Source organism: Trichogramma pretiosum, unplaced genomic scaffold, assembly GCF_000599845.2.
Source record: "Trichogramma pretiosum strain Unisexual culture from Peru unplaced genomic scaffold, Tpre_2.0 scaffold10, whole genome shotgun sequence".
Lineage (NCBI taxonomy): Eukaryota > Metazoa > Arthropoda > Insecta > Hymenoptera > Trichogrammatidae > Trichogramma > Trichogramma pretiosum.
In genome coordinates, this window is record NW_019641652.1 from 401,684 (window position 1) to 426,735 (window position 25,052).

The 25,052-nt window shown below is 42.9% G+C and overlaps 3 protein-coding genes across 5 annotated transcripts; 1 reads left to right on the forward strand and 2 right to left on the reverse strand.

The window, feature by feature from the left end:
* Positions 1-156: 156 nt before the first annotated feature.
* On the reverse strand, positions 157-4,298 carry LOC106655614 (dyslexia-associated protein KIAA0319-like protein). Its single transcript, XM_023459962.1, has 10 exons — positions 3,690-4,298; positions 3,427-3,632; positions 2,913-3,353; positions 1,960-2,832; positions 1,601-1,891; positions 1,163-1,516; positions 986-1,081; positions 673-900; positions 280-423; positions 157-207 (listed from the first exon to the last, which is right to left on the reverse strand). The coding sequence occupies exons 1-9, from the start codon at positions 4,127-4,129 to the stop codon at positions 281-283; spliced, it is 3,072 nt and encodes a 1,023-aa protein (XP_023315730.1). The 5' UTR covers positions 4,130-4,298; the 3' UTR covers positions 157-207; position 280.
* Positions 4,299-5,996: 1,698 nt separating this feature from the next.
* Positions 5,997-24,682, forward strand: LOC106655650. Of its 3 annotated transcripts, XM_014376146.2 has the most exons (7): positions 5,997-6,860; positions 14,283-14,702; positions 15,235-15,425; positions 15,791-15,920; positions 16,004-16,144; positions 17,407-17,440; positions 18,591-18,844. In XM_014376146.2, the coding sequence occupies exons 1-7, from the start codon at positions 6,683-6,685 to the stop codon at positions 18,610-18,612; spliced, it is 1,116 nt and encodes a 371-aa protein (XP_014231632.1). In that variant the 5' UTR covers positions 5,997-6,682; the 3' UTR covers positions 18,613-18,844. The 3 variants fall into 3 exon arrangements, with proteins under 3 accessions (XP_014231632.1, XP_014231631.1, XP_014231633.1); XM_014376145.2 differs by lacking the exons at positions 17,407-17,440; positions 18,591-18,844 and adding an exon at positions 19,063-24,682 and having other exon boundaries at positions 5,998-6,860; XM_014376147.2 differs by lacking the exon at positions 17,407-17,440 and having other exon boundaries at positions 5,998-6,860; positions 18,591-18,678.
* Positions 11,196-12,890, reverse strand: LOC106655649 (zinc finger Y-chromosomal protein 2-like). Its single transcript, XM_014376144.2, has 3 exons — positions 12,769-12,890; positions 12,582-12,693; positions 11,196-12,510 (listed from the first exon to the last, which is right to left on the reverse strand). The coding sequence occupies exons 1-3, from the start codon at positions 12,801-12,803 to the stop codon at positions 11,296-11,298; spliced, it is 1,362 nt and encodes a 453-aa protein (XP_014231630.1). The 5' UTR covers positions 12,804-12,890; the 3' UTR covers positions 11,196-11,295.
* Positions 24,683-25,052: the final 370 nt, after the last annotated feature.

Here is a 25,052-nt window from a genome sequence, read left to right on the forward strand (position 1 = left end):
GTTGCTTTAAAAGCTATTTCGTTTTTACATTTTTTATATATTCTTATTATACATGTGACTCATTATTGTACTCTATACTGACTAGGCTTCTTCGTTCATTTCTTTTGTAATCGTCGAAGTCAGAAAGCCCGTGCAAGTGTCAGCTGCTTTATTTTGTTCTCTCTTACGTTATCTCCGCTATTTCGTGCTCCTCTATCGGATGGCGCTCTGTAAGTAATTATCATCGACACCGATTGGTTTCACAAAGAGCATCGTCGCAGTTGATCTATATATACTCACCTCATGTTTTCAGCCTCGTACTTTTCAGGAATCCGTTTCGCGACTTGGAGTATTTGCTGCTCTTGTCGTTGGCGAGCTTGTCGAACATCACGTCGTCCGAGTCTGTGTCCGAGTCCGACAGCACCACCTTGCGAGACGTCGAAACTGCAAGAGCCGAGGCGTACGAATCGAATGAGAAAAAATTACTACATCAAGTGGCATAATAAAATGTGATGATTCGGGGTATCCGCTCGGGAAATAACGTCAAGATCCAAATTTTTTTTTTAATAACAAAAAAGAGTCGAAAAATATTTATTCGTCAACATTCGCGAATGTTAAAGTACTCTCGCCTGACGATACAGTCCGAGCGGATACCCCGAGGACTCGTGACGATCGTCTCGTCGCGCTTCGTACAGGTCGTGTTCTCGTCGTCGTCGGCGAGCAGCGAGTATCTGGCCGGCTTCTTCTTCGACGGCGGACGCAGCAGCGAGGCCGGCGGCGCTCGTCTCCTTCCCCAGCAGCAGCAGCAGCAGGATAAGCAGCGGCAGGCGCGCTTGCAGCAGCACGCGATCAGCCACACGGCGCAGCTGCCGACGATGAGCGCGGCGAGGCCGCCGATTATCGCGTACAGAATGCTCCAATCTGGAAAAAAAGTTTCGGGGGAAAATGATTTTCAGACTCGTCGAGCGTGTGTGTGTTTTGAGTACAGAACGAGATGTTTTATTACCGCAATTGGAATCACCGGCTCTCGCCTTGATGAAGTTCTGCATCCAGAAAGCCTCGCAGACGCACTGTCTGGTCTCCTGGTCGCAGGTTCCGTGACCTACGATAAAAGTAAAACGAACTCGTAATTATCCTGGAAAAAAAAAATCTTGGCACACTGCTTTGAAACTCGTATAATCACCGGAGCAATTGTTTTGACAGATGCTGGTGTCGAGGCGCGCCACCGGCAACTGCATGCGACGGTGGCCCTTAGTCGAGTCGTCGCGGAGCTCGCGCTCGAGCTGGTCCACCACCCGCGAGGCCGGCAGGACGACCACCTCCCCCTTGTCCGTCTTCGACCGGACGAAGAACACGAGGATCAGCCGGTTGGTGCGAGGCTCGGCTCGCAAGCTCCGCACGACGATCGTTGCGTCGTCGCCGTCGTCGGTTTTCAGCATCTGTCGCAGCCTCGCGAGCAGCGCGTCCTTCTGCGCCTCGGTGAAGAGGTGCGCGTCGACGTTCAGCACCAGCTCGACCAGATTCAACGATTCGGGATCTGTGACAAAGAGTCGAACGTTTCCAAGATAAAATCCCCCTTCAACTGGTAATGTATAGGAAGCACAAAATATCGAATACCAACCAGGCTCGACGATCACGGTGGCCGTGTCCTCGCTCGCCTCGCCCTGGGCGTCGTAGATCGTCAACTTGAACACGTATCTGCCGGGCACGACGTCCGCGAGCATCAGCACCGGCGACTCGTCCGTGCCCTCGATCACGCGGCCGACGGCCAGACTCTGCGGCTGCCTCGACCAGAGCCAACGGGCGATCCCGAGATTGCCGCTCGATTTCGAGCCGTTGAAGACGAGGGCCGAGACGGGACCGCTGACGGTCCTGTTGCCACCCGCGTCCGCCCTCGACGTCACGTTCTTGTCTGCGTTAACACGAGTATAATATACACGAGCGATAAATATCAATCGCTGATATAATTCTACTACTTACTCTGAACGACTTTGAGGCGAACGCTGTCCTGGCCCGGATTCCCGTCGCTGTCCCTCACCGTCAGCTTGAACGTGTAATCGCCCAGCGACAATCCTCCGACTTGGGTCACGGACTCGTTTGCGGCGCCGAATCTGACCGGCGTCGGCCCGTCCACCAGCTCCCAGCGATAGGACACGATCCGCGCGTCGTCGCGGCTTCTCGAGCCGTTGAGAGTGACCTCGGTCGTGGGCAGGGCCACGATCGTGTCGTCCCCTGCGTCGGCCACCGGTGGCAGGCCCCTGGGCGGCTGCACGCTAACGTGCACCTCCGAGCTCGAGACCTGGCCCGCCGCGTCCTCCACCTCCAGCACGAACGTGTAGTAACCCCGCTCGAGCTTGGACACGCGCGGATACGGCGTGTCGGCGCCGTCCATCACCAGGCTCTTGTTCTGGAGGTCGCGCGTCGTCCACCTCCACTTGACGATGCCCCGGTCGTCCGCGCTCATGTTGCCGTTGAGCACGTAGCTGTTCTCGGGCAGATGGATCACGACGTTCTGGCCGGCGTCGGCGCTCGGCGGATAGTCCCTGCGCTCGATCACCGTGACGTTGGCCAGGGTCGAGTTTCGCGCCCGATCCGAATCCTCCACGGTCAATTGGAAGGTATAATTGCCGGCCACGAGATTGTCCAGCTGCAGAGTCGGCGCGTCGACGAGCAGATCCTTGTCCTGTTCGTAGCCCTTGGGAGTCTGTACCGGTTCCCAGTGGTAGGAGCGGATGTCGAGGTCGTCGCGACTGCTCGAGCCGTCCAGTACGGCTTGGTTGTTGGGCAGCTTGACGATCTGCGACGACGGTATCACGACGGCCACCGGAGGCTTGTTCACGCGTTTTCGTGGTTCTAATTTTTAACAACAAAAAAGTGTCACTCGGAGGTACTTCTTCAAGATCAGTATGCAACGAGTCCGCCTGGGCATTTACCTGGTAAAACGGTGACGTTGACGTAAGCCTCGCCCTCGCTACCGCTCACTCCCTTCGCCGTGACCTTGAGCTCGTACACTCCCTCCGAGAGGTTGGACAGCTGGACTTTCCTCTGGTCCTGGTCGCGCAAGCTCGCCGCGTTACGAGCTTCCGCGGGCTCTTTCAGCAGCGTCCAGGCGAACTTGTAGGGGCCATCGACGCGCTCCTGGACGGGCTTCGTCAACACCTTCAGGCTCACCGAGTTCTCCGGCAGTTCGATCACTTGGTTGCGCGCCCTTATCCACAATGGATTCTTTTTGGGCGACGACGACGACGACGATGACGACGACGACGATGGGGGCGAGGACTTTCGAGAAAATTTCTCGAGCCGCGGCTCGATCAGATCCGGCGCCGCGGGCGGTAAATTCAGATCCTGTATGTCGCGGAACGAGCTGCAGACACCTGAAACGATTTTTTTTTGTTTGTTTAAATATAAGTAACGAGTAATCGAGAGAGAGAGATATTCGTTGCGTACCAGCGAGATTCCTCTTGTATCCCGTCTCGCACTCGCATATGCCGACGCGCGACTTGCTGCTGCTCTTCCGGCAGACCTCGTTGTCCATGCAGTCTTCGCGCAAGGCGCAGCTCAGTCCGTCGGCCTCGAGTGTCACCAGTGGCGCATCATCGGCAGCAGCAGCAGCGGCAGCGGCTTCCGCCTCGAGATTGCCTCGATTATATTCGCTCGGTTCCTCGTCGTCGTCGTCATGTCGCTGTCTCGTGTCCTGCTGCTCGAGCAGCTCGCTCCAGGTAACGAGCCGACCGCCTCCGTCGTCGTCGTCCTCCACGGGCTTGACCAGCACCATGTTGGGCGGCGACGACTGGGCCAGCTCCGGATGATAGAGCGGCAGGCACATCCTCGAGCTGGTGCACTGCAGATGGTAGCAGGTCTTGTTGTAGGTGAGGGCGACGTGGCACTGCTCGTCCTGGCAGCAGGTGGCCACGCAGCCGCGCAGCTGGGTGACGCGCGGCTGGCGCCGATAGACGCCGCCGGTCAGATTGCCCACAGGCGCGTAGCTGGTGAAGACCTTCGGGTAGAGGGCCGGGCAGAGGATCTGCCAGTTGTTGCTGGCCCACTCGCCGCTGACCGAGTAGTAGCAGTTGGAGCCGCAGAGCAGCAGCAAGGCCAGCAGCAGACGCAGCAGCAGAGACCGCTGCGACGACGATGATCCCTGCGACATGGCGGTGGATTTTCACGAGTCTCGCGTTTCACCACGCGACGAACAACGACATGTTATCGAAACAAAAATGATGATGCACGAGCGAGACGAGAGAGCTCCGAGTCGGAGAGCGTCGAGCGAACTAGTGCGGAGCTTTCGTCGCGTTGCAAAAAGCACCCGAATATTATCGGGCGACATACGTATCACGCACACGTGCGCGAATACTTTTTCACGAATACATGATATATCTACTGATGAGTGTAACGCGCGACGAGCGGCAGCTGCCGCTGTGCGTAACGTATATTTTATTATCTCTTCCTGACGATGAGTCTCTCTCTGTTGTATTACAGAATTGATAAAACAGGAAAAACGTAAGCAGCAGCAGCACACGTATAAAGACAGAGAACAGAAGGAAATCTGTATCATTCGCGCGAGTGGGCAGCTACTATCGCATGTACATTACGCCGCCTCTACTTTTTTTTAATTAGCTCGTTAGTGCTCCTCGGCTATATAGCGTTTTGGTATTGTTGACGTCGTTGTCGTTGCTCATCGCGCGAGATAGCCTAGACGCGGAAGATGACGAGCAGCGGCAGGATTGACGACTACTGCTGGCTGCTGCTGCATAAATCCACGCTTAATTGGACGATCCAGGATATCCTCCCGATAGTAGCGGAGCATAATTACGACCTGTGTAAGCGCAGCTGCTATATTTTTTTCTCTTCTTCTTCTTGTTTCACTTCGCTTTTAATTTTGTCGTTGTTTATAAACACACACACACACACAAGCGCACAAACACGCGCGCGTAATTCGCGTTATTATTATTGGATTATAATTTTAACGCGCGTAATCGAGCTTTCGTCGTTGTTGACATACGTATTATACTACTCCTCACGCACACGCAGTCGTTGTCGTCGCGGGCCCGTCTGCTAAACAACAACGCGTTGTGTGTACGTGATGCAGCAGTTCTTCTGCTGCTGCTGCTGATTCTGGTAAGCAAAATTTGCGGGAGGTTCTCTCGGTCGCGATAACCTCATGTGTACACAACGCCAGGATAACGTTTTTGTGCTTGCAGCAGCCAGTGTAGGATTGCGATTGCGCAGCAGCAGCTACAGCTTTCCCCTTTGCGCGCTCGTGATATATCGTATACTCGCGGCTAATGAAAAGCTTAGGGGCGACGCGAGAGCGCAGCGCAGCGCGACATCAGCCGGGGGATGTAGAGAGAGTGGATGTGTTGCGCGTCTACAATACCAACCCTCGTGGTTGTTGACTACAAAAATTAACGAAATAATATTAACAGAAAATGATAAAGATTGTACGAGTAATGCGATTGAAAATGTAATCGCCATCTCGACGACTCTTTGTAATTGATACAAAAACAAATTACGTACGTAGAATTCATCGATCGATCGATTTGTCATCACTTTATCGTCAATTATACAGGATCGAAAAATACTTTGATATTTCCAGTATTCGAGCGCAGCCGAGTAATTAAGGTCGCGGCCATCGACGTACATCATACGCTACTCCTCCGAAAATTCGCGAAACGAACAGTACGATAATAAAGCGATAACCTCGAGCGATAAGGGCCGCGTCCGATATCGCAGCTGGATTTACTATTATTGTACGCGCGCAAGCTCTGCGAATCTCTCGGTCGCCGCTCGAGCGCCGAACTCAACATCGCGATTTATCATTCGCAATGCAATTACAATCGAATCGTCGCGCGCTCGTTAGCTGCTTATATATATACAAGCTCTCCTGTACGGCCGCCAATGCGACGACTTGCAGGTCCTATATATTATCTAGGTACAGTAGCGGCGGTGGTCACTCTCTACAGTTAGCGCTTGCGCGATAGCCACCTTTGCTACTTATAACATGACTCAGAGAGTCGAGAGTACAGTGTACGTTGTGCACACGCAGTGTCTGTGACGAAGAAGCAGCAGCAGCATAAGCTAGGAGCGATAGAGAGAAGCGCCTGCAGTCGTCGTAGTCGGCGCATCGCGACTCTGTGTGCGAGCTGTGCTGCACGGCTCGAAGTCGCCCCCCGCCGTCGTTGCAACGTCGTCCGTCTCTTCGAGCGAGGAGCTTTTTTTCCGCACAACGCAAACTCGACGCACATAATAAGCAGCGACACGCGCGAGACGCATCGATATCGAAAAGGTGCGAGCGAGTTCGGGGGCGAGGATGCGAGCGAAAAAATAGAGGGAATAATCATGCAGTTGTCCCGGAGCTGCGACCGCAGCAGCGAGCGTCGGAATCGTACGATCGCTCGTCCGAGTTGGTGAATCCATAAACGAAATCAGCAACAGGATCGAAGTATAGAGAATCAACGTCCGCGCGTGAATGGTGCTTTTTTCGTGCAACTGTGCAACGTGTGCTTTTTCGTGCGTGTGCTTTTCCCAGTGCAGCCCAAAAGGGATTGCAGTACACATACACACGTACACGCAAAGAGCGAGGCACATACAAAGATAAGCTCGTGGATCAGCTGCTACTGTGCTTATAGTGCTCGTAGTGTGTGTGTGCGCGCGCTCTGCTGCAGCTCTCTAACCCCTGGGCCAAACGAAATAATATGGAAGAATGTCGCACGTCCGCGCCAACGCGTGGCTGCTGCCCTCGACATCATCATCGTCGTCGTCGTCATCGCTGGTGCGCCTCAACAACAACGACAGCGGCAATCGTCATCGTCGTCACAGAGGGACGTCCTTCGCGCGGCTCCTCTACCTATACGCGCTCCTGCTGATCGTCCTTGCTTCGGGTAAATATACTCTTTTACTCGATATTATTGAACACACATCGGAGCACGTAACACTCGATGTGTACGATCATTGTACTACTCTATCCCCCGGCTAGCTGTGCTGTTCGAGCTACCGTGCGTCAAAAGTCCGCAACTCGCGGATCGTTACTTTCGCGATATCAAAGAGGAGAGCGAGAGAGAGAGCGAGAGCTTTGAAAAGCCGTCGAGCTTCCGCAAGCTCCGAGGCAAAATTTTCACATTTCTATCGAACACCCAGTCACACAGTTGCGCCTGTCTGTTTCTCTCTCTCTCTCTCTCTTTCTCGTTTGGACGTGAGTACGAATACGTATCATCGGTTATTTCGACGTACGTATATAGGAGAGCGGGGGAGGACGCGAGGGTAGGTGTCAATAGAGCGCAACACATATATTCGAGCACGTACACGTAGTTATAATATGACGTGTAACTATATAGACGCACGAGCGTCGAGCAACAGTCGACAGGACAGAGTAAGAGAGAGAAAGAGAGACAGGAGTATAGGCAGCAGCCTGGCAAGAGACGCAGCTGCGTGCGCGGCCGCGATATATAACATATTACAAAGCACACGAGGGTAAGAGAGAGGGTGAGAGAGATGCGCGAATACAATGCAACGCACCAATACACATGGCATTCGTATACACCAACGCGAACGGCGCGTCCTCGCCGACGACGACGCCAAGGGGGGAAAAGGCTGAAGGAAAGGTATATTACCTGCTGTCGCTGATATTATATACACACACACATATACGTACGCGTTCGGGCGAATTCGCGTGTACGTGTCTGCGGTGGGTGTCTGTGTGCATACATATAGGTACACACACATACAATATAAGGAGGTTCGATCCGAGCCGCGGCGGCGGCGGCGTCGCTCGTCCGCCTGTCCCATGTCGTCGTATATATACGCGAACGCCGAGTTTATTACCGTGCAGATCCGCGCTCAGTATAGAACGTATATAATTCCGTATCCTTTTCCAACTTTTATGGGCACGTTTGAGCGTGATTAATTTTTCGTATACATAACGATAATCGTTACACGATCAAACGTGATATTCGCTGCTTATTAAAAATTTTTAAATCCGCGCGGTCTCGCGGCATACATTTACGTGGTGTGCTTGCGGCGAATTATTGAATTTAAAGCAGCGTGACGATGTGTTGAGAAACGAGCGTGGCACGGCGCGCGGGACGATGGGTTGAGAAACGAGAATATTTCAATCTATACGCACGATATAATAACGAACGAGATTATGAAGTTCCATTTCACGCACCAAGGACGCACGCACGTATACGCGTTGATTAGCGCAAAATGTGTCGCGCGAAACGAGTTCATGCCCTTATAAACGCAAGCCTCGCGTATACCCGATGCAGGGACAAAATTATGATTATATACGCGTGCACGTCGAGCAGCTGCACGTTCGCTCGAGCTTTGCAAGCACACGCACACACAAACACACGCACGAGCGATGAAAATAATGTATAGCGCAGCTTTGAAAAAGGAACCAACTCTCGAACGACAGAGAGGATTTCGCTCTCGGGTGCGCGTAATTTCTCAGGCTCGAACGAATCTATATAAATTAAGGCCAGTATATACACAGGGAGTAGCTGCGGCACAAGCAGTGCAGCTTTTTTCGTGCTTATATAAACGCAAGCGAAGCGTCGATGTATATATGCATTTGGTTTAGATGCACACGGGACACGAGCCGTGCACGCATGCAAATCGTACAGACCGAGAGGGAGCGAGATAGAGAGAGAGAGAGAGAGAGAGTAAGGTGATTCACCGGTGAGCCCGAATCACAAGGGGAGATAAAGTTTCCAACAACAATAATAACAACAGCAGCAGCAGCGGCAGCGGCAACTTTACGCGCGCGCTAATTTATGAACAACGACTCTTTTTTATCGCCCACTCGCCCTGTAAATTTCTTCTTTTTTCTTCTCCCTCTCTCTCTCTTTCAGCTAATACGCTCCGTCGAGCTTTCGAGAGGCACCTTGTAATATAACACACAATATCGCTTATAGTGAGCGAGGCACTTGTGCGTGTCCATTGGAAAATTGCCCTGTCCAAGGGCCTCTCTCTCTTATCATGCTTCAGTTTTTTTTCTGCCTTTGCCTTTACAACACACACACACGTGACTCATCTGCAGCACTCTCGAGCGATGTACTCGCACGCAGAGCACAAGGTCGCAGAACGCGCTCGAGCGAGCGAGAGAGATAGAGATATTAGATAGAGATCGCTGAGCCTGATTTATCTAAAAATAAAAGTAGACGAGAAGAAGAAGAATAAAAATTAATTGCTCGTGCATGTGTGTGTGTGTGTGTGCGTGTAAGTACGAGCTTTTTTATTCGACGCAAAAGTGTGTCTCTACTTATACTCTCTCGAGGAGAAGCGAGCTTTCGAAAGTGGCTGCACGCTCGCTCGGAAAAAAAGGAGAAATAAAAACAACAAAAACGCGAAATAACGAAACAAAACAATGAGAAATAGAAACGGAGCGCTGCTGAGATACGAAAAAAATGTCACCGTCTCGCGTTAATTAATGCAGTGTAAAGTCCGCGCGCGCGCGAGATATATGCATATAAAAAAGATGAGACGACGCGCATACTAATTACTCTCTTTCTCCGCACGCGCACGAGTACAAAGTACTTTTACGTAATATAAAGGTAAAGAAAAAAGCTCGAAATCTCGAGGCTCGCGCGCATACAGGAAGACGAGAATCGTATCACTTACGGCTCTCGCGAGCGTCAATCCTCGTGGGTGCAACTGGGTGTCGGTCGCCCATCGCGATAACAATATATAATATTGTATTCTCCACGGACTTTGCGCGGAGCGGCTCGTCTATTTCATAAAAAGCTCCCAGTACTGGTAGTAGTAGTAGTCCACGAGACGTATATAATTCGCTAAAGACTCAATTGTCCCTTTTATACATAGATAGCTCGAGCGCGCGTGTGCTCTTTTCCATCATTGATTGCCGTTTCGGCTCGATTAGCCTAATCCCTCTTCCTCCGGCGATTACGCTAAATCACTCGCTCGAGCGTCGCCTTTGCTCGTTCGTCACAGCCGAAGTAGAGACGAGAGCTTTTATCGAGTTTTCGTATTTTCGCGAAAATTAGGTTGAATTATACACCCGCGCGCGTACATTATGGCCATCGTCGTCGTCGTCGTCGTCATCGTAGTGTCGGCCGAGTTTCTTCCGTCGACCCGCACGCAAATTCGAAATTCGTCCGCGGAATAAGTAAGTTTTTCGGGGTCGGAGAATTTATACATATTACACGTGCACACATAGGTATATATCTCTGCACGAACGAATCCGCTGCGCACACCACCACCACCACCACCTGCCCTTTGGCCTTTGTCCAACGTCTCTCTCTCTCTCTTTCAACATCGCCGCACGTGTGCCTTATACACCTATATTCCGTTCTTTTATCTACTTTTTTTTTCTCGCTCTATACCTTTTTACGAATTCGCTCGATCGCGACCGTCTGCTTATTGTGTATGATAAAAAAGAGAGAAAAATTTCTTCTTCTTCTTTTTTCATTCATTCATTTTTGTCTCTATATCCCGTGTACAGCTCGCACGAAAGAGATAAAAATTCCTCGATATGTAGTATAAATCGAATTTCCAGCCGGTATTACGTTTTCATTATTATCCTCGCTTTCGATCCGATCGTCGATACGAATACCGCAGTCCATTACATATACACCCACACACACACACACACACGTACACGTGAGGGCACTTTTACATGTTAATCCAATGTACATGTATCTGTGTCGTCCCATTGTGTGAGTGTGTTTGTCTGTGCGCCGAGCGAAAAACAATTCGCAAAGAGCTCGAGCTAGCTCTCATTATTATCTATGTGCCTTTTCGGTCTTTCGTTGTGCTGCGGGCCGCACCCCCTTCCCAAGCCCTGCCGTACGACGGGCACGAATCAATAAACGACCGAAATTTCGTGCCTCGCGAGTGTGTGTGTGTGTGTGTGTGTGTGTGTGTGTGAGTAAGTGTGTCTGTGGCATCGTGGCCTAAATGTAAATTACACGATATAGCATCGTGATACGCGCGGCAGCGCCAACAATTATTATTTTTCTACTCATTAAAAAGTCATGGACCGAAAAGAGAAGCCTTTCGAGGCAGCTTCAAGTTGGTCGAGTTACTTTTGCCTCCAACAGAAAAGAGATGAAAAGTGGCCTCCAATTTTTGATGGGTTCAAAATTATATTGGGTTGCAATTATGAATGTGTTTTATTTTACTCAAAAAATTTATTGAACTTTTCAAAGATTATTTGTACATGATGAGATAATATTGAGGGGAATTTATGATATTATAAATTAAAAATGTATAAATTAGAACATGTAGTGGAAATTTGATTCATCTGATATTGTGCATCATATTGTTGTGGGTTTTAAGATTACTCTTCTTTATATGACCTTATACGCATTTACCACGTGCATGTTTGACACCATTGTGCACCGAATCGATGTGTCTCTTGAGATTAAAATTATTTGAGTATTTCTTCTCGCAAATATCACATTCATGAATGATATTATTGTGCACCGCATCAATGTGAATTTTGAGATTACCCTTCGTCGAGAATTTCTTTCCGCAAATGTCACATGTATTAATGATTTTGTCATGTACCGAATCGATGTGGATTTTCAGATCATATTTTCGTGAAAATGACTTATCACATTTAACACATTTATGTTTGTTACCGTTATGCACAGAATCGATGTGTCTCTTGAGATTAATCTTATTTGAGTATTTCTTGCCACAAATATCACATTCATGAATGGTTTTATTATGCACCGAATCGATGTGATTTTTTAGATTAGCTTTTCGTGAACATTTCTTGCCACAAATATCACATTCATGAATGATTTTATGATGCACCGAATCGATGTGATTTTTTAGATTAGCTTTTAGTGAACATTTCTTGCCACAAATATCACATTCATGAATGATTTTATGATGCACTGAATCGATATGGGTTTTGAGAGAACCTTTTTGAGTATATGACTCGCCACATATATCACATTCATGAGTGATTTTATAGTGCACTGAATTGATATGGGTTTTGAGATTACCCTTCGTCGAGAATTTCTTTCCGCAAATATCACACGGATACGTGATACCATTGTGAACTCCATCCATGTGAGTTCTGATATCACATTTTCGTTTGAATACATTTCCACAAATATCGCACACGTATGTGATACCAAACTGCTCCGCATTAATGTGATTTTTAAGATTACTCTTCGTTAGGAATTTCTTTCTGCATGCGTGTGTTGTGTTATTATGCACTGTGCTGCTGCGTGTTTTGAGGTTATATTTGTTATTAAACTTTTTTGTAGTTTTTCTTTTTTTATCTTGTTTGATAAATTCACAGTCGGAATTCGATTCTTCCGCAGCGTCACCAAAAAATTCCAGTTTTACTTTATTTGAAGGTTCTTTTTTAATTATGTTTTGATTTTTAAACTCTTTACTATATTGTACATTACGTGAGTAATTAGGCGAATCATCGTCAATTTTCTTGATGGCTAATAAATTAAAATTGGGCTTGACGTCTTCACATTCAAAAACTATTTCGGTTTGGTCACCAAGTTCACTTTCATGATTGACGTCGCATTTTCGAAGGATATGTGTCTGTCGAAAAGTTAAATACGAGTTATGTATAATTTCAATAAGAGTTGCATTATATAATTATCAAGACTTACTGAGTTTTCTGGTGGAAATGGTGAAGGTTGAAAGTTTTTTAGATCGGGTTTCTCGTCAATCATCTCGCGATCGTTTTCACTACTAGAAATATCATTTGGCTCCTCTTTTACCCTGAAATAACCTCAATTGAATAAAGTATTGTTTTATGATATCTTTATAATTTCATTTTTGGAAGATGAAAATTACCTGACAGCACAGTTGAATAAACCAGTGGGATCCATCGTTCCCACTTGGAATTACGTTAACAATTTATCTTTCTATAAGTACGATGATCGAGCGAACTATACGTGAAAACTGACGAAAAGTACTGAGAGTTGTGGGCTCGTTTTCTGTTGTTTACGTCGCGCGTCCGTCGCACGCATACGAAGATGACCTCTATATGTTGCCTGATATTCGCGATGTTTTGCCATGCTTGCCGTAATAGCGCTAGGTGACACGGAGGGCTGCGAACGAACCAAAACTGAGTCATGATTACTTAATGTCATTGAAGAAATAGCGTTATGTATCTCATTTCTAACGAATAGAAACGTTTTTTCATCAGTGATTTACGGTTACGGAAAAATCAGATGAAAAACGATTCTACGGTGCACAAAGTGCTCAAAGAGTAGTGTTTTCTAACAAAAAGTTCATTTTACTCATGACCAGCGTAAGACAGTTCATCGAACACTATCCATCATTAAATTACATAGACGAAGGAAAAGAGAGAGAGAGAGAGAGAGAGATCCTGGAAGGATAGTAGTAATTTGCATCATACAGTAAGAGAGCGAGAGGAAAAAAGAATAAATAATCGCGCGCGAGTGAGTTCCGCTATATACGAAACACGTCCTGCGCGGCGTCTCATGCCGAGCGGAAAAATTAGTCCAAATACTCGCGAGCCGCAGCGGGCGAGAGAACAGGCAAGCCGCGTCGAAAGCACAGATAGTATAGTACGTGTGTGTGTGTGTGTGTGTCTGCATGAGAATTGCCTTGAAATTCGTCACGCACGTTCATCCACACGATTATTATTTCCAACACACGCTCGCTGCGGGCCGTGTCAGCCGGTGCTCGCTGCACAGCACACAACGCGATCATGTTGATTTATGTAATATGCGCGCCGTTTGTGTGCATAAGGTATCGTTTTTTTTTCTTTTAACTTTTTTTTTTTTATTTTTGGATCGCGAAAAAAATCGTTCCTGTAATAGACTTGCGTGCACTTAAAGCTCTGCAAGCTCCGTGAATGCTTCTGGGTTCTCTGTACGCGCGATTCTTTTTACTCGTCGATGAAAATATATAAGCGAATCGGAGCCCGAAACTACGTATAAGCGGAGCGACAGTCACAATGCCAAATTCGATTACAACTCGATTTACAAGAATGACCGGTATAATGTACGAATAGAAAGAGATAAAGAGAGAGAGAGAAACGTCGTGTGTGTGTGTAGCGTAGTGCGAGCGGCGTTGTGCATCGTCGGTATCAAAAGCGACAATCATCGAAGCCTGCACTGCTACCTGAGATACACTTACAAACAAACTCCGAACGCTATTTTTTTTTTTTTTTTTCAAGCGCACATTGCGTAATAACTCGTCGACCGGCACAGCTCGCGCAGCTGTACGCTCCGATGATTTTTTTCTCTCGCATTATTCTCCTTCTTTTTGTATCATCCTATATACGTTCGTCGAAAGCCAAAAAACCTCGGAAATTTTATTTTCCCTTCATTCGACAGGATGGCCAGTGGCAACGAGCTCGTCGAGCAGCAGCAGCAGCAGCACTACAACGGCGGCGCCACCCGTGAGGGTGCGCAACGTCAGCGTCGACGTGAGCGACAACGTGACTCTGGTCTGCGGCGGCGGCGGCGCCTCGAGCCACCCCAACGACCTCACGGGCAGCAGCGACGAGGAGTCGGTGGAGGAGGGCGAGATCCGGGTGTCGCCCTCGGTCCAGCCGGCCCTCACCAGCGCCGAGTCCAACGGCCTGTTCTGGATACGCGAGGGCCGCGAGGACGGCCAGAGCCAGCGACTGACGGTCGAGCCCAACGGACTGCTCAGATTGAAGAACGTCAGCAAGTTCGACTCGGGCTTCTACTACTGCTCGCTCAGGGATCACGAGGACACGATAAGGGATCGTATTTACGTGCAAGTTAGAAGTGAGTTTTCATGGATTTATATGAGAATTATTTGGTTAGAATGTTATATCGATAAAGTACACAGATTCAAGAGTATTTTGTGAAATTTCATCCAGAAATACTTGATTCTGGAAAAGTCGTGAAACTCGTAACTTTTTATGGGATTACCTGATATTAAACGTTTTAAATGACATCATTAGTTTATTAGTTTTTGCGGGTACCTGCGTTGAGCTTTTAGATTTCAATAGATTTTCCGAATTATGACGCAACCGCGCAATCATAGAGAAGTAAAATTATAAAATAATCGGTTTAATATTTTTCAAGTTACGTTTCTCCTCGCGATTTGAAAAATTTTATTTTGAAAAATCAAAATTTGAAGATAGCAAGTCTTAAAGATAAATCAATATAGATACCGACACTAAAAGTTCAATACCTTCATTTGGCTCCAATCGATCGAGCGGTACATTATCACAGGATACTCTTGAAAGTAGTTTATACAAATCTAAAAATAACGCGATAAAAAAAAATTACATCCACGTTTCTTGCGACGCAGCGGCTCCACCGGCTCTGCAAAATGTCTGGGTGAAGCCGTCGACGATTTTAGCGAACGTATTGTGGGAGGTGGCCGGCACGGGCGGCTATCCCATCATCGACTTCACGGCCGAGTACCGGCTCAAGCCCGTGCCCGGCGAGGAGCCCGAGGACTGGAAGTCGATCCTTCCTAATCACATTCCGCCGAATCTTGTAAGTATATTATTATATATCGTAGCGTCGACCTAGTTTTTCGCGATCTCGACACACGGCACGTCTCTCGATCAATGCCAAATGATAAAAGAAAAGAGAGTCGAGGCGAGCGCATCTTCTGGCAATAGATATAGGCTCGCGCGCGGGGTTAAAAATATGAACTTATCGCATCTATCAATCGGCTCGAGTCGAGGCTCACGTGTGTGTGTGTGTGTGTGTCTGTATATAATATCGATTCAACAAACTTCGCCCGCTAATATATATCGACGAAAAATGTCAAAGATAAAAAATGAAAAATGGTCTTCTCGCTCGACGTTCCCTCGTTCGTTTTATCATTATTCTGTCCAATTTCATTCATTACACAGAGACAAATAGACGTTTACCATTTGGAGCCCAACACGACCTACGTGTTTCGCGTCTGGGCGACCAATCAGCTCGGCCGCGGCGAAATCGTCGAGGTCGAGGGACACACGCATCACAGTATCGAGGAATTAGGTACGTAATTATTTATATTTATGTATATATCTCAAAACGACTAGATAGTTCATTTACTTTATAAAATAATTCTCGATCCGCAGAGTTAGCCAGACACCTGCTCGCGGGCGTCGAGAACTTCGACACGCGCGTCTGGGTGGCCGCAGTCGGCATCGTCATGGGCACACTCATGGTGCTCGGCTTCGGCACCTGCTACTTACTGTATCGAGAGTGCAAGGCACCCTGTAAGCATACGATTTTCACATTTCTTCTACTACTTTTTTTTACCAAAAAAAATATATATATATACAACTATTATCTAGCCGATACATACTATAAACTAAGCGCTTTACGCTTCTACTCTATCTCTTTTTTAATATAGAAATAATAATATATGAAAATACCTATTGTTGGATAATAATTACAGTACTTTTTCATCACTTTATATATACTATATTTACTATTTTACTTACTATATAACGTTGTTTCTGCTACTAATAATCAGGTTGTCATCTCGGCGAGGAAATTTGATACAATAATTTATCGAAAGACGAAAAAATGTTCAATTAATTTCACTTCAAGGCTCTTTTCATTTGAGAGAGTGAAAAATGAAAACAGTACGGAAAGTCGATAAAAACATGTGAACGCTTTTTTTTTCATTTTTTTTTATTTTTAGAGCGTAATAAAATGTAAGTCAGTAGCAGGGACAAGACAAACTTGACAATAATGTGCCCTCTGGCCTCTATGAACTTATCTACGGCCCTAATCTCTTTTGTATATCGTATTGTGTATTCTTCGCTTCATTCAAAAAGTGACACTCTCGCTCTTATCTGGTGTATTTTATCATTGATCTGTCGCAAGCTCTCAACTCTTTATACATGCCTATACATGTATTACGCGAGCACCAGTGTCTTTCGTTGTCGATTCAATAATTTTCAACTATTTTTTTTTTCTTTTTTTTCTTAACATCTGCAAAATAACGCTTTGTGTTTTTTTGATTCAAGTCCAACTATTACAATACGTTTTTTAATCTGTGTTATTTAATTTTCGATATCGATGGATATAACACATTTGCACGCGACTATTAATTGGCACTCACTCTCTCTTTCTCTCTCTCTCTCTCTTTTTCGTCAATCTCATTCGAAAAGCTCATGAACTTTGCACTTATCTAGCAGCAAAACAACAACAACAACAACAACAACTACTAAACGTTATACTCGCTCGCTGATTCACTTGTGTTTTTTTACTTACGTAATTACTTCAAACGCAAAATCTGCAAATGTGTGTATCAGCCACCAAACTTATTGAATTGTTCACATGAAAATAATTGTTATGACATTGCGTCTTAGTGACCGAAAATAAAACATCATTCTTTCATCCGCGCGACTTTTTAGAATTATATACGATTTTTATATTATTATTATGATTTTTTTACTACATATGAAACAAGTAATTCATTTAATATAACAATGATGAATAACCAGTTTTAATTTTATGCTATTTCAAGGTGTATCATTCCGATGCTTTCTCCTAAACTTAAGGTAATAAGTTTCGGTGGTTATTTATTATATTATTATTATTATGATTTTTTTTTTCTTATTGAACACAATTTTTTTGATTTTATGATTTTGTTATCGTATATAATCCATGAATATAGTGCATTGACCTGAACGTTGAGAAATGATGAACTAGTCAATTAGTAGAGCACCAGTTAAAAACAAATCAAGTCAATTAAAATGACAATTGAAAATCCAAATAGATTGATATAAACGGGCCTGTTAAGTAGATTTAGTTCAAATCGTAGCTAGACTGCATTTTGATAAAATAAATTAGTTTAAAAAAAAAATGAAATTACCTCTAGCTCACTGTATTATCAATAATTACGAAAACCGTTCCGTCAAAAGAACAAATATGATTCAAACGACCTCGAATTACGCTGACTTACTGCGTTTCGCATCACAATTCGTTCACATGGCATCATGTAAATATTCGCTGAAAAAATATTAAGAGATATCAACCGATCGACAACCATTAACATTTTTTTTAACAACATCAAGCTATATAGTAAATAGAATAGGCTTTGAATCATTCGAAAACTGGCATTACCAATTAATTGATCAGTCATTGGCATACATCGAAAGCTCATCTCCACTCATGTCACAAGCATATCATCGCTGTACATTCCTCTTTTATATATTTAAAAAGATTTTAAATTCTTGCTAACGCATAATAAATTATCTTTTCATTTCCTCTGAATGATATTTTAAACATTCGGTGTGTCGTGCCTCCTCGATGATGTACAATTTTTTAAGCAAAAGTCAATGACCATTTCATTCGCTATTAAGAAGCAATTACTCTTTTGTCGGAATTGATCCTTATAATTTAATTATGATGATGACTGATTGAAGCTGTCATTGAACTTAGTAAAAAAAAACGCCGAGAAGACTCGACACATTTATAAAAAAAATGTTTTGTTATTGCTATGCTTTATAACTTACAATCGTTCAAACCCTCTACTTTTGCTACTGTACAAATATGATCTATTCTTAGATACTCGTACTTAGTTTTTTTTTTATTGATATAAATTGAAATTTTCTAAATGCAAAAATTTTTAAACATATGAAAAAAAGAAATCGTTAATTTACATGATTTTGTCTTGTTTTTTTTTTTATAAACTTTGACACGATATAGAGATGAAAGCTTAAGTGAGTGAAAAAAACGTGATGATGATGATGATGACGATGATGATGACGATGATTAGTCAGTCAATGCAGTAATGCACAAAAAAAAGTGTTAAGCTCTAGCCCGCAAGGATAAAAATCAAAGAAATAGAGAGAGTGAGAGAGAGAGGGTAGAAGCTCACGATGCATCGCTACCCGCACGCACATCGGCCTACCGCGCGCACATCTCAAGCCCACAATCTTAAAAAAAAAAAAAAAAAAAATTAAAGAAAAAAAAAATAAAGTAATGAAAAATAAACAAAAAGTATATAATATTCTTAATCTTCGCTTCTAATTGCCTTCAACCCTTTCATCCGTGCGTACATGCACGCGCTCTCTCGAACACACACACGTGCTCTCTCGTACGTACACGTGGACGAAAATCAAAAAACAACCACAACAACAACAACCACCAAACGACGCAATCGACCGTCATCGAGCAGCGCCGCTGGAGGAGCAGGAAGTCATTGAGCTAGTGCCGAATATCATACTGAATCCGGGCTTCTTCGACGATCGGGGGGCCAACAACGGCGCCAACGGACTGCCGACCGACGAGAACTTCAACAGTCAGGCCTCGCAGATGAGGCTCAACAACAACAGCTACGTCCAGCCGAGGCGGCTTTAGCGACTCGTTCTGTGCGTCGCGGCGCACCCATCGACGCGCTCCGTGAAAAAGTAAAAGGAAAAAATTTATAATAACGACTTCGCGAAAAATCACATACGGAGATATCGACTTTTTTCATGAATATATTTGTATTACGAACGAACAAAAATTGATGATGTAAGATGGCTAGAACGACATTTGTAATATGTATACATTCCCTTGCATACATCACACAAAGAAAAACATGACACTTTACACATTACACAGTAGACGTGAAAGAGACTTATTTGTACATGTAAAAAAAAAAATTATATAAATGTGTATATTATGTAAACTCAATTTTCAAAGAGCAGCTGCGATGACGAGCGAATGTTTGTGCGTTTTTATGCTGTGCGATCTATATACTGTAATATGTAACTAGATTTACGACGTATGATATTTATTAAATTATTGCAAAAGCTCAATGAATTTGTGCGTGTAATTGTGTTTGAGTGACTCTCGATGTTTGCTAGATGGTGAAAATTCAAAGCTTTTTTTTATTAATTAATTTTTTCAAGTTCTATCGTATGTTATACTTCCATGGTTGTACATGAGAATTTAACCAAGTGCAAATGAGAAGTGAGGTTTTTACACTGTTTGAGGTGGTAAAAGTGTAACGAGCGAGTAAAAAAAATCGATTAGCCACGAGAAGGAGGAAGAAAAACGTTACCGCGCCCAACATACACGGTTTTCCGTATGAATTTGTTCGGTATAATTTTTGACAAGAAGAGAACCAAATAACGTCACGTAGGCGAGCTTTTTCCTCGAAAAACTTTAAATTTAAAATAATACTTCGCGAGCCGATCGCAATAATCCGCGCCAAATGGAATAGGAAAGTGCAAATCAAACAGTAAATCCGACGTTTCAAGAGCAGGTGAGGAGAGTTAGAGAGAGCTTTTACAATGTGTGCACGCGCAAGCTCGTAAATATCTGTTTACTTAAAAGCTCTCTCTCTCCGGCTCGCTCGTTCTAGCTTTTTGCGCGCGAAAGGTGGAATTTATCGAGAAGTATTGCACGTGGAGTTATCGATTTTTTTCGCGTACGTATATACGTTTTCTGTTCCTGCGCGATCGACCCTCGCAAGCTTGGCCGTGATGTAGGATGTAATAAGTTGGACGACGCAGAAGATGAAAAAAATATATAAATAAATAGAATATAAGATTCTTCGTGCGAACAGCAGCCTTTGTGTATTTTATTTTATCGTTTTTTTCATTCGTGCGGAAATTAAAATTATGCGTGCGTCTTTTGCGATCGAGTTCGAATGTGATTATAATACGATTGACCTCCTTCACGGCGACGAATGATGAATTACCACGCGTGCTAAGGTGAAAAAAAAAGTTATTTTTAAACTGCCGTTTTAACGAAAAATAAAAAAGTCTTCACGCGAAACTATTATTGTACAAGTAAAAAAAAAAACACATACACTTACCACACACATGATACATAATGAGCATGATATATTGCAAACGCACTACGCATTTGTTGCGTGCATTTTTAGAAAAAAATAAATAAACAAATGAATATGTTCGAAAAAAATGGAAAAAAAAGAACGATTAACTAAAATGAAAAATCGATGAATCATGACGAGTTCTCTAAACGCCCGGACGCGGCTGTACGTACGTTGTATTTTACACGATGTGCGTGCAAAATATAGACTAAAGTAATTTTTTTACCGATAATAGTTAATGGAAATAAAAAAAATTAAATAAAAGTGATTTTAATCGGAAAAATAATTATCAATCGTCGAAGAAGCTTAATAGTACACGTAAGGCACAGAGTGATTTTCTCCAAGTGCGCCGGACCCACGACAACCATCATAAAGCGCGTGAATAATTTTCAACTTTTTGAGACAACTTGTACGTTATAATCATACGTGTGAAAATATTTGTTCGTCTGCTCATGCTAGATATTAATTAAAGTATTATTATAAAAAGCGAAAATAAGTCGAGATAAGTCCTGGAAAGATGAAAAATAGAATGATCTCGCAGTCGTGTCTTTTTCATTCCTCAATTTAGCAACACATTTTTTTCGCGTCATCGCGCACCTACAACGTTGTAATTTCCCGACATTAGTCGCCAAAAATCAATCGTTTTTCCACTGTTATATTCGACGAGAGCCCCTTCTTCGTGGTCGCTTAAATTCACCCCGCAAAGTATAGACAATTCATCGTTGAAAGTACGCTTAATAGCTAAAAACTAAAAAAAAATATTGATATTAATACGTGTAATCGAGCTTTTCTCATACATACAACTTACCCATGTGTAAACGCGATCGAGCGTTATACAAATACGTCGCATACATACACACACACACAGACACGATAATTTCGCCCCGTCGTTGCGGCGCAGCGCACTCATCGTCAATTTGGAGCGCCGCCGCTGCTGCTATCATTCTCATACACGTGCTTATTACATATCTGTGACACACGTAATTGGGCCCGCTTTATCCGCGCGACTCGCGCGTTTCCTTTCCTTCAATTTTGCTCGTGCGCCGGCAGATGTATAATACATAAAGTAAACGCGTTATTGCTTATACGAAGAAGTAAAAACCGAATTATTTTAGATGTGAATTGGACGTTTTTTTGTCTATGTACGCTAATCTCTCGTGGACATTCGTTGAAAAGTATTATTATTATTATAACTATTATTATTATTATTATTATGTATATACGAAAATATCCATGTTGATTGTTTCCAATGGTATAAAATTAATATATATAATATATGTGTAATTATATTCGAACGGTGAACGTGATGGGGTGTACTGCCACCAAAACCAGTATATAATCAAAAAACATAAAATGGTAACAATGAAAAAAAAAACAAAAAAAAAATCGATGAAGAAAAACAAAAAAACGAAACTCTACATGAATCGATGATCTGCAGCGTACCAGTTCCGCACTCATCCGGTTGTACACACATACACACCACGGAGTGATATGAATATGTATTATACCTAACAAAAAAAAAATGAAAAAAAAAGCTCTTGTTCCTTGATTTGCGCGATAAATAAACGGAAAAGCTAATATGTATACTGGTTGTGCAATAAACGTGTTGAAAAAATTGGTTGTGCATAACGTCGCGTGTCGTTATTTATTAATATTATTGCGTTTAAATTAATGCATTGCGCGCGCGCGAGTCAGTAGTCATTATTATGTAAGGTACTATGATATTATTATACGTATATGGGTCATATCTGTAGCTAAGAGTAACGTACGAATAGAAACGCTTATAATCGAATCTTACTCATATTTTTTGTATTTTTTATTTTTTGATTCAAGCTTCGTCAGCCAACAAAAAAAAAGATGGCACACTCTGCGTTGTGAATGCTGTATCTGTATCTATATGATTTACGCACGATATCATTATGTATGTTAATAATTGTTCGCAGTGGTATGAAACAACTTGTATGGGGATAATCATTATTCTACAACGGGTTGTTTCTTATTTATCTCGCCGTCGAGCTTTTTTCACTTTGCTTGAACTTAAAAGTGAAGAACCTCTTGAGAGAGTTGCAGCTATTGGTTTTTTTTCATTTTCAAGGGCAAGCTCTTTGAAAAAAGCTTGGCAACGAGCGTTGGTAGACAAGGGACAACCTGATATAAACACGATGAGGCAGAAAAAAATGTTACGAAAAAGAAAATGGAATAAAAATGAAAAAAACATTGAACAATAATGATGACGCGAGGATGTAAACGATAATATATAAATCTATATATTTATATATGTATGATAATAGCCAAGGCATCGTAATATTTTAGCTATGTATATCATTAATAAGGCAAAGACAATTTTTTATACGCGTATATATATCATGACATATAAAATATATATGTAATGAAAATATAATTGATGAATGTCGATGTAGGCGTTCACTGTAATCGGGACGAGATAATATATAAATTATATTATATATGCAATACACGCGTGTGTGTAAGCGAACGATTGTTTTGATTCTTGTAATAATCAAATACGAAACGAGAGCTTCGACGATGAAAAGTGATCCAAAAAAAAGGAAACTACTGATAACGATCCCTTCGACTTCCTTGCAATCGTTTGACAGTTTTTGTTCCATTTCATCCGCTAATCCTAAAGTATTTTCTTCGTAAAAGTGTGTAAAATATACATTTCACTGTATTTTTTTTCTCTCTTTTTTTTTTGATAACGTGATGTAAAATAGAGCGAGAAAATTACAAATAATCCGTAGATAATGTGATATTACGTAAAAACACAAACAAACAAATGAATAAATAAAATCGATTCAACCAATCAACAAAATAACAGAGGAAAATAGTAACGGTAACGATAACTTTTTTAAAAAAAACCCCTTCGAGAGTAAAAGTAAGATGACGAAGAAAAAAATTTATTCTTGTATTCGATTACGGAACCAAAATGTAACGCGCTGTAATCGGCGCGTTATTTAGAAGTAGGTTTTTTCTAGACTCTCATGCTCGTATCACAATAAAAAAGAATTCATCTCGTCTGCTCGAAAGTAAACCGCGTTTGGTTTTTATACGTACTTTCTTCTTTTATTTTCGAATTGCATAGCCCATTTCGTCGCGTTTTTCCAGATACTCGGCAGTCTTGCAATAATTAATACAAATACTGTATTTTTTTACCAGATTAGCTGAAAATTATGGAAACTTTACCTGGGTTCGCATTACCAAATGTAGTAAATAGGCAGACGTTCATTCATCGTCATATCCATATCATACAAATAATACCCCGAATACCTGATGGTAGAGTTTACATAGATCTCAATCTTGACTTTTTGCATTCCAATGAGTAAACGTACATGTATTCGTGCTAAGTGCGCCGCGTGATCAAGAGAAGCTATAAAAGATGCATCCCGCGTGCTTGGAAATTATAAAAAAATAATAACGTATATTAATCAACGCGCGCGTTCTATCATTATAGTCCTAATATGGAAAGTCAAGCGAGACACTTTTGCGAATTGTCTTGAAAAAAAAATACTGTTTAAGATGCATAATCGATTAATTATAAACTTCACTGTTATGGTTGCTGGCAAAACCATCACTTTTTCTATTTTTGTCTCCTATTAGCTATATTTTATCTTTTTAATCAACGTGTACTCAATTTTCCATTAATTCGTATACCCGCGTACCTACCGTAATTTATGGCTTAAGAATGTATGTATAGCAATTAGTTTGTCATGAATCCCCCCTCCCCCCTCAGCATTTAAAAGCGAAAAATTGTAAGAACAAAAATTCAGAAATCTAAAAATTTGTCTAAAATCGTGAAACGTTAAAAAATTGCTCGAATAAGATTATACAAGTTTCGTGAATAATAGATGTATAGATTGGCACAAGGAAAAATATATATTTTATTTACCAAACTAATACGGTGTAAATAAGTATCATATAGTTTTTTGACGATTAATTGAACTTGCAGTTGTTGAAATGAAAAAATTAAGTGAGCGATTGGATGATTATCGAATCATTTTCTAATTATACGTTTCGTTATAGAAGAAAAGAAAATTAAGAAAAAAACTTGTACCTCACAATTATATATAATAGGTATTGTACAAGTACAAAAGTGCTCTAAATATTATGATATATTATAACATTATACGCTTTCATAATTGAATGTAAATGTGCATTAAATACATGCCAGAATGGAATAGAAACGCAATACGTTACGTTGTGATTTTCTATTTTTTTGTTTGTTTCGTTGACATATAATATATTATAACTATAATAACAGCTAAGCATTTATTATTTTAGCGAGAAACATGTGATTAAAACAGAATTAAAGGTTGATGATTCATTAT

What these genes read in the sequence shown, in the direction of transcription:
- LOC106655614 (XM_023459962.1), bottom strand. Translation starts at nt 4,129, where the DNA reads ATGTCGCAGGGATCATCGTCGTCGCAGCGGTCTCTGCTGCTGCGTCTG. An exon ending in CACCGTGATCGTCGAGCCTG is followed by an intron (nt 1,517 to 1,600) that starts GTTGGTATTCGA and finishes TCTTTGTCACAG; the next exon opens with ATCCCGAATCGTTGAATCTG. An exon ending in CTGTCAAAACAATTGCTCCG is followed by an intron (nt 1,082 to 1,162) that starts GTGATTATACGA and finishes CTTTTATCGTAG; the next exon opens with GTCACGGAACCTGCGACCAG.
- LOC106655650 (XM_014376145.2), top strand. Translation starts at nt 6,683, where the DNA reads ATGTCGCACGTCCGCGCCAACGCGTGGCTGCTGCCCTCGACATCATCA. An exon ending in GCTGATCGTCCTTGCTTCGG is followed by an intron (nt 6,861 to 14,282) that starts GTAAATATACTC and finishes TTCATTCGACAG; the next exon opens with GATGGCCAGTGGCAACGAGC. An exon ending in TCGAGAGTGCAAGGCACCCT is followed by an intron (nt 16,145 to 19,062) that starts GTAAGCATACGA and finishes GTCATCGAGCAG; the next exon opens with CGCCGCTGGAGGAGCAGGAA.
- LOC106655649 (XM_014376144.2), bottom strand. Translation starts at nt 12,803, where the DNA reads ATGGATCCCACTGGTTTATTCAACTGTGCTGTCAG. An exon ending in TTATTCAACTGTGCTGTCAG is followed by an intron (nt 12,694 to 12,768) that starts GTAATTTTCATC and finishes AGGTTATTTCAG; the next exon opens with GGTAAAAGAGGAGCCAAATG. An exon ending in CATTTCCACCAGAAAACTCA is followed by an intron (nt 12,511 to 12,581) that starts GTAAGTCTTGAT and finishes ACTTTTCGACAG; the next exon opens with ACACATATCCTTCGAAAATG.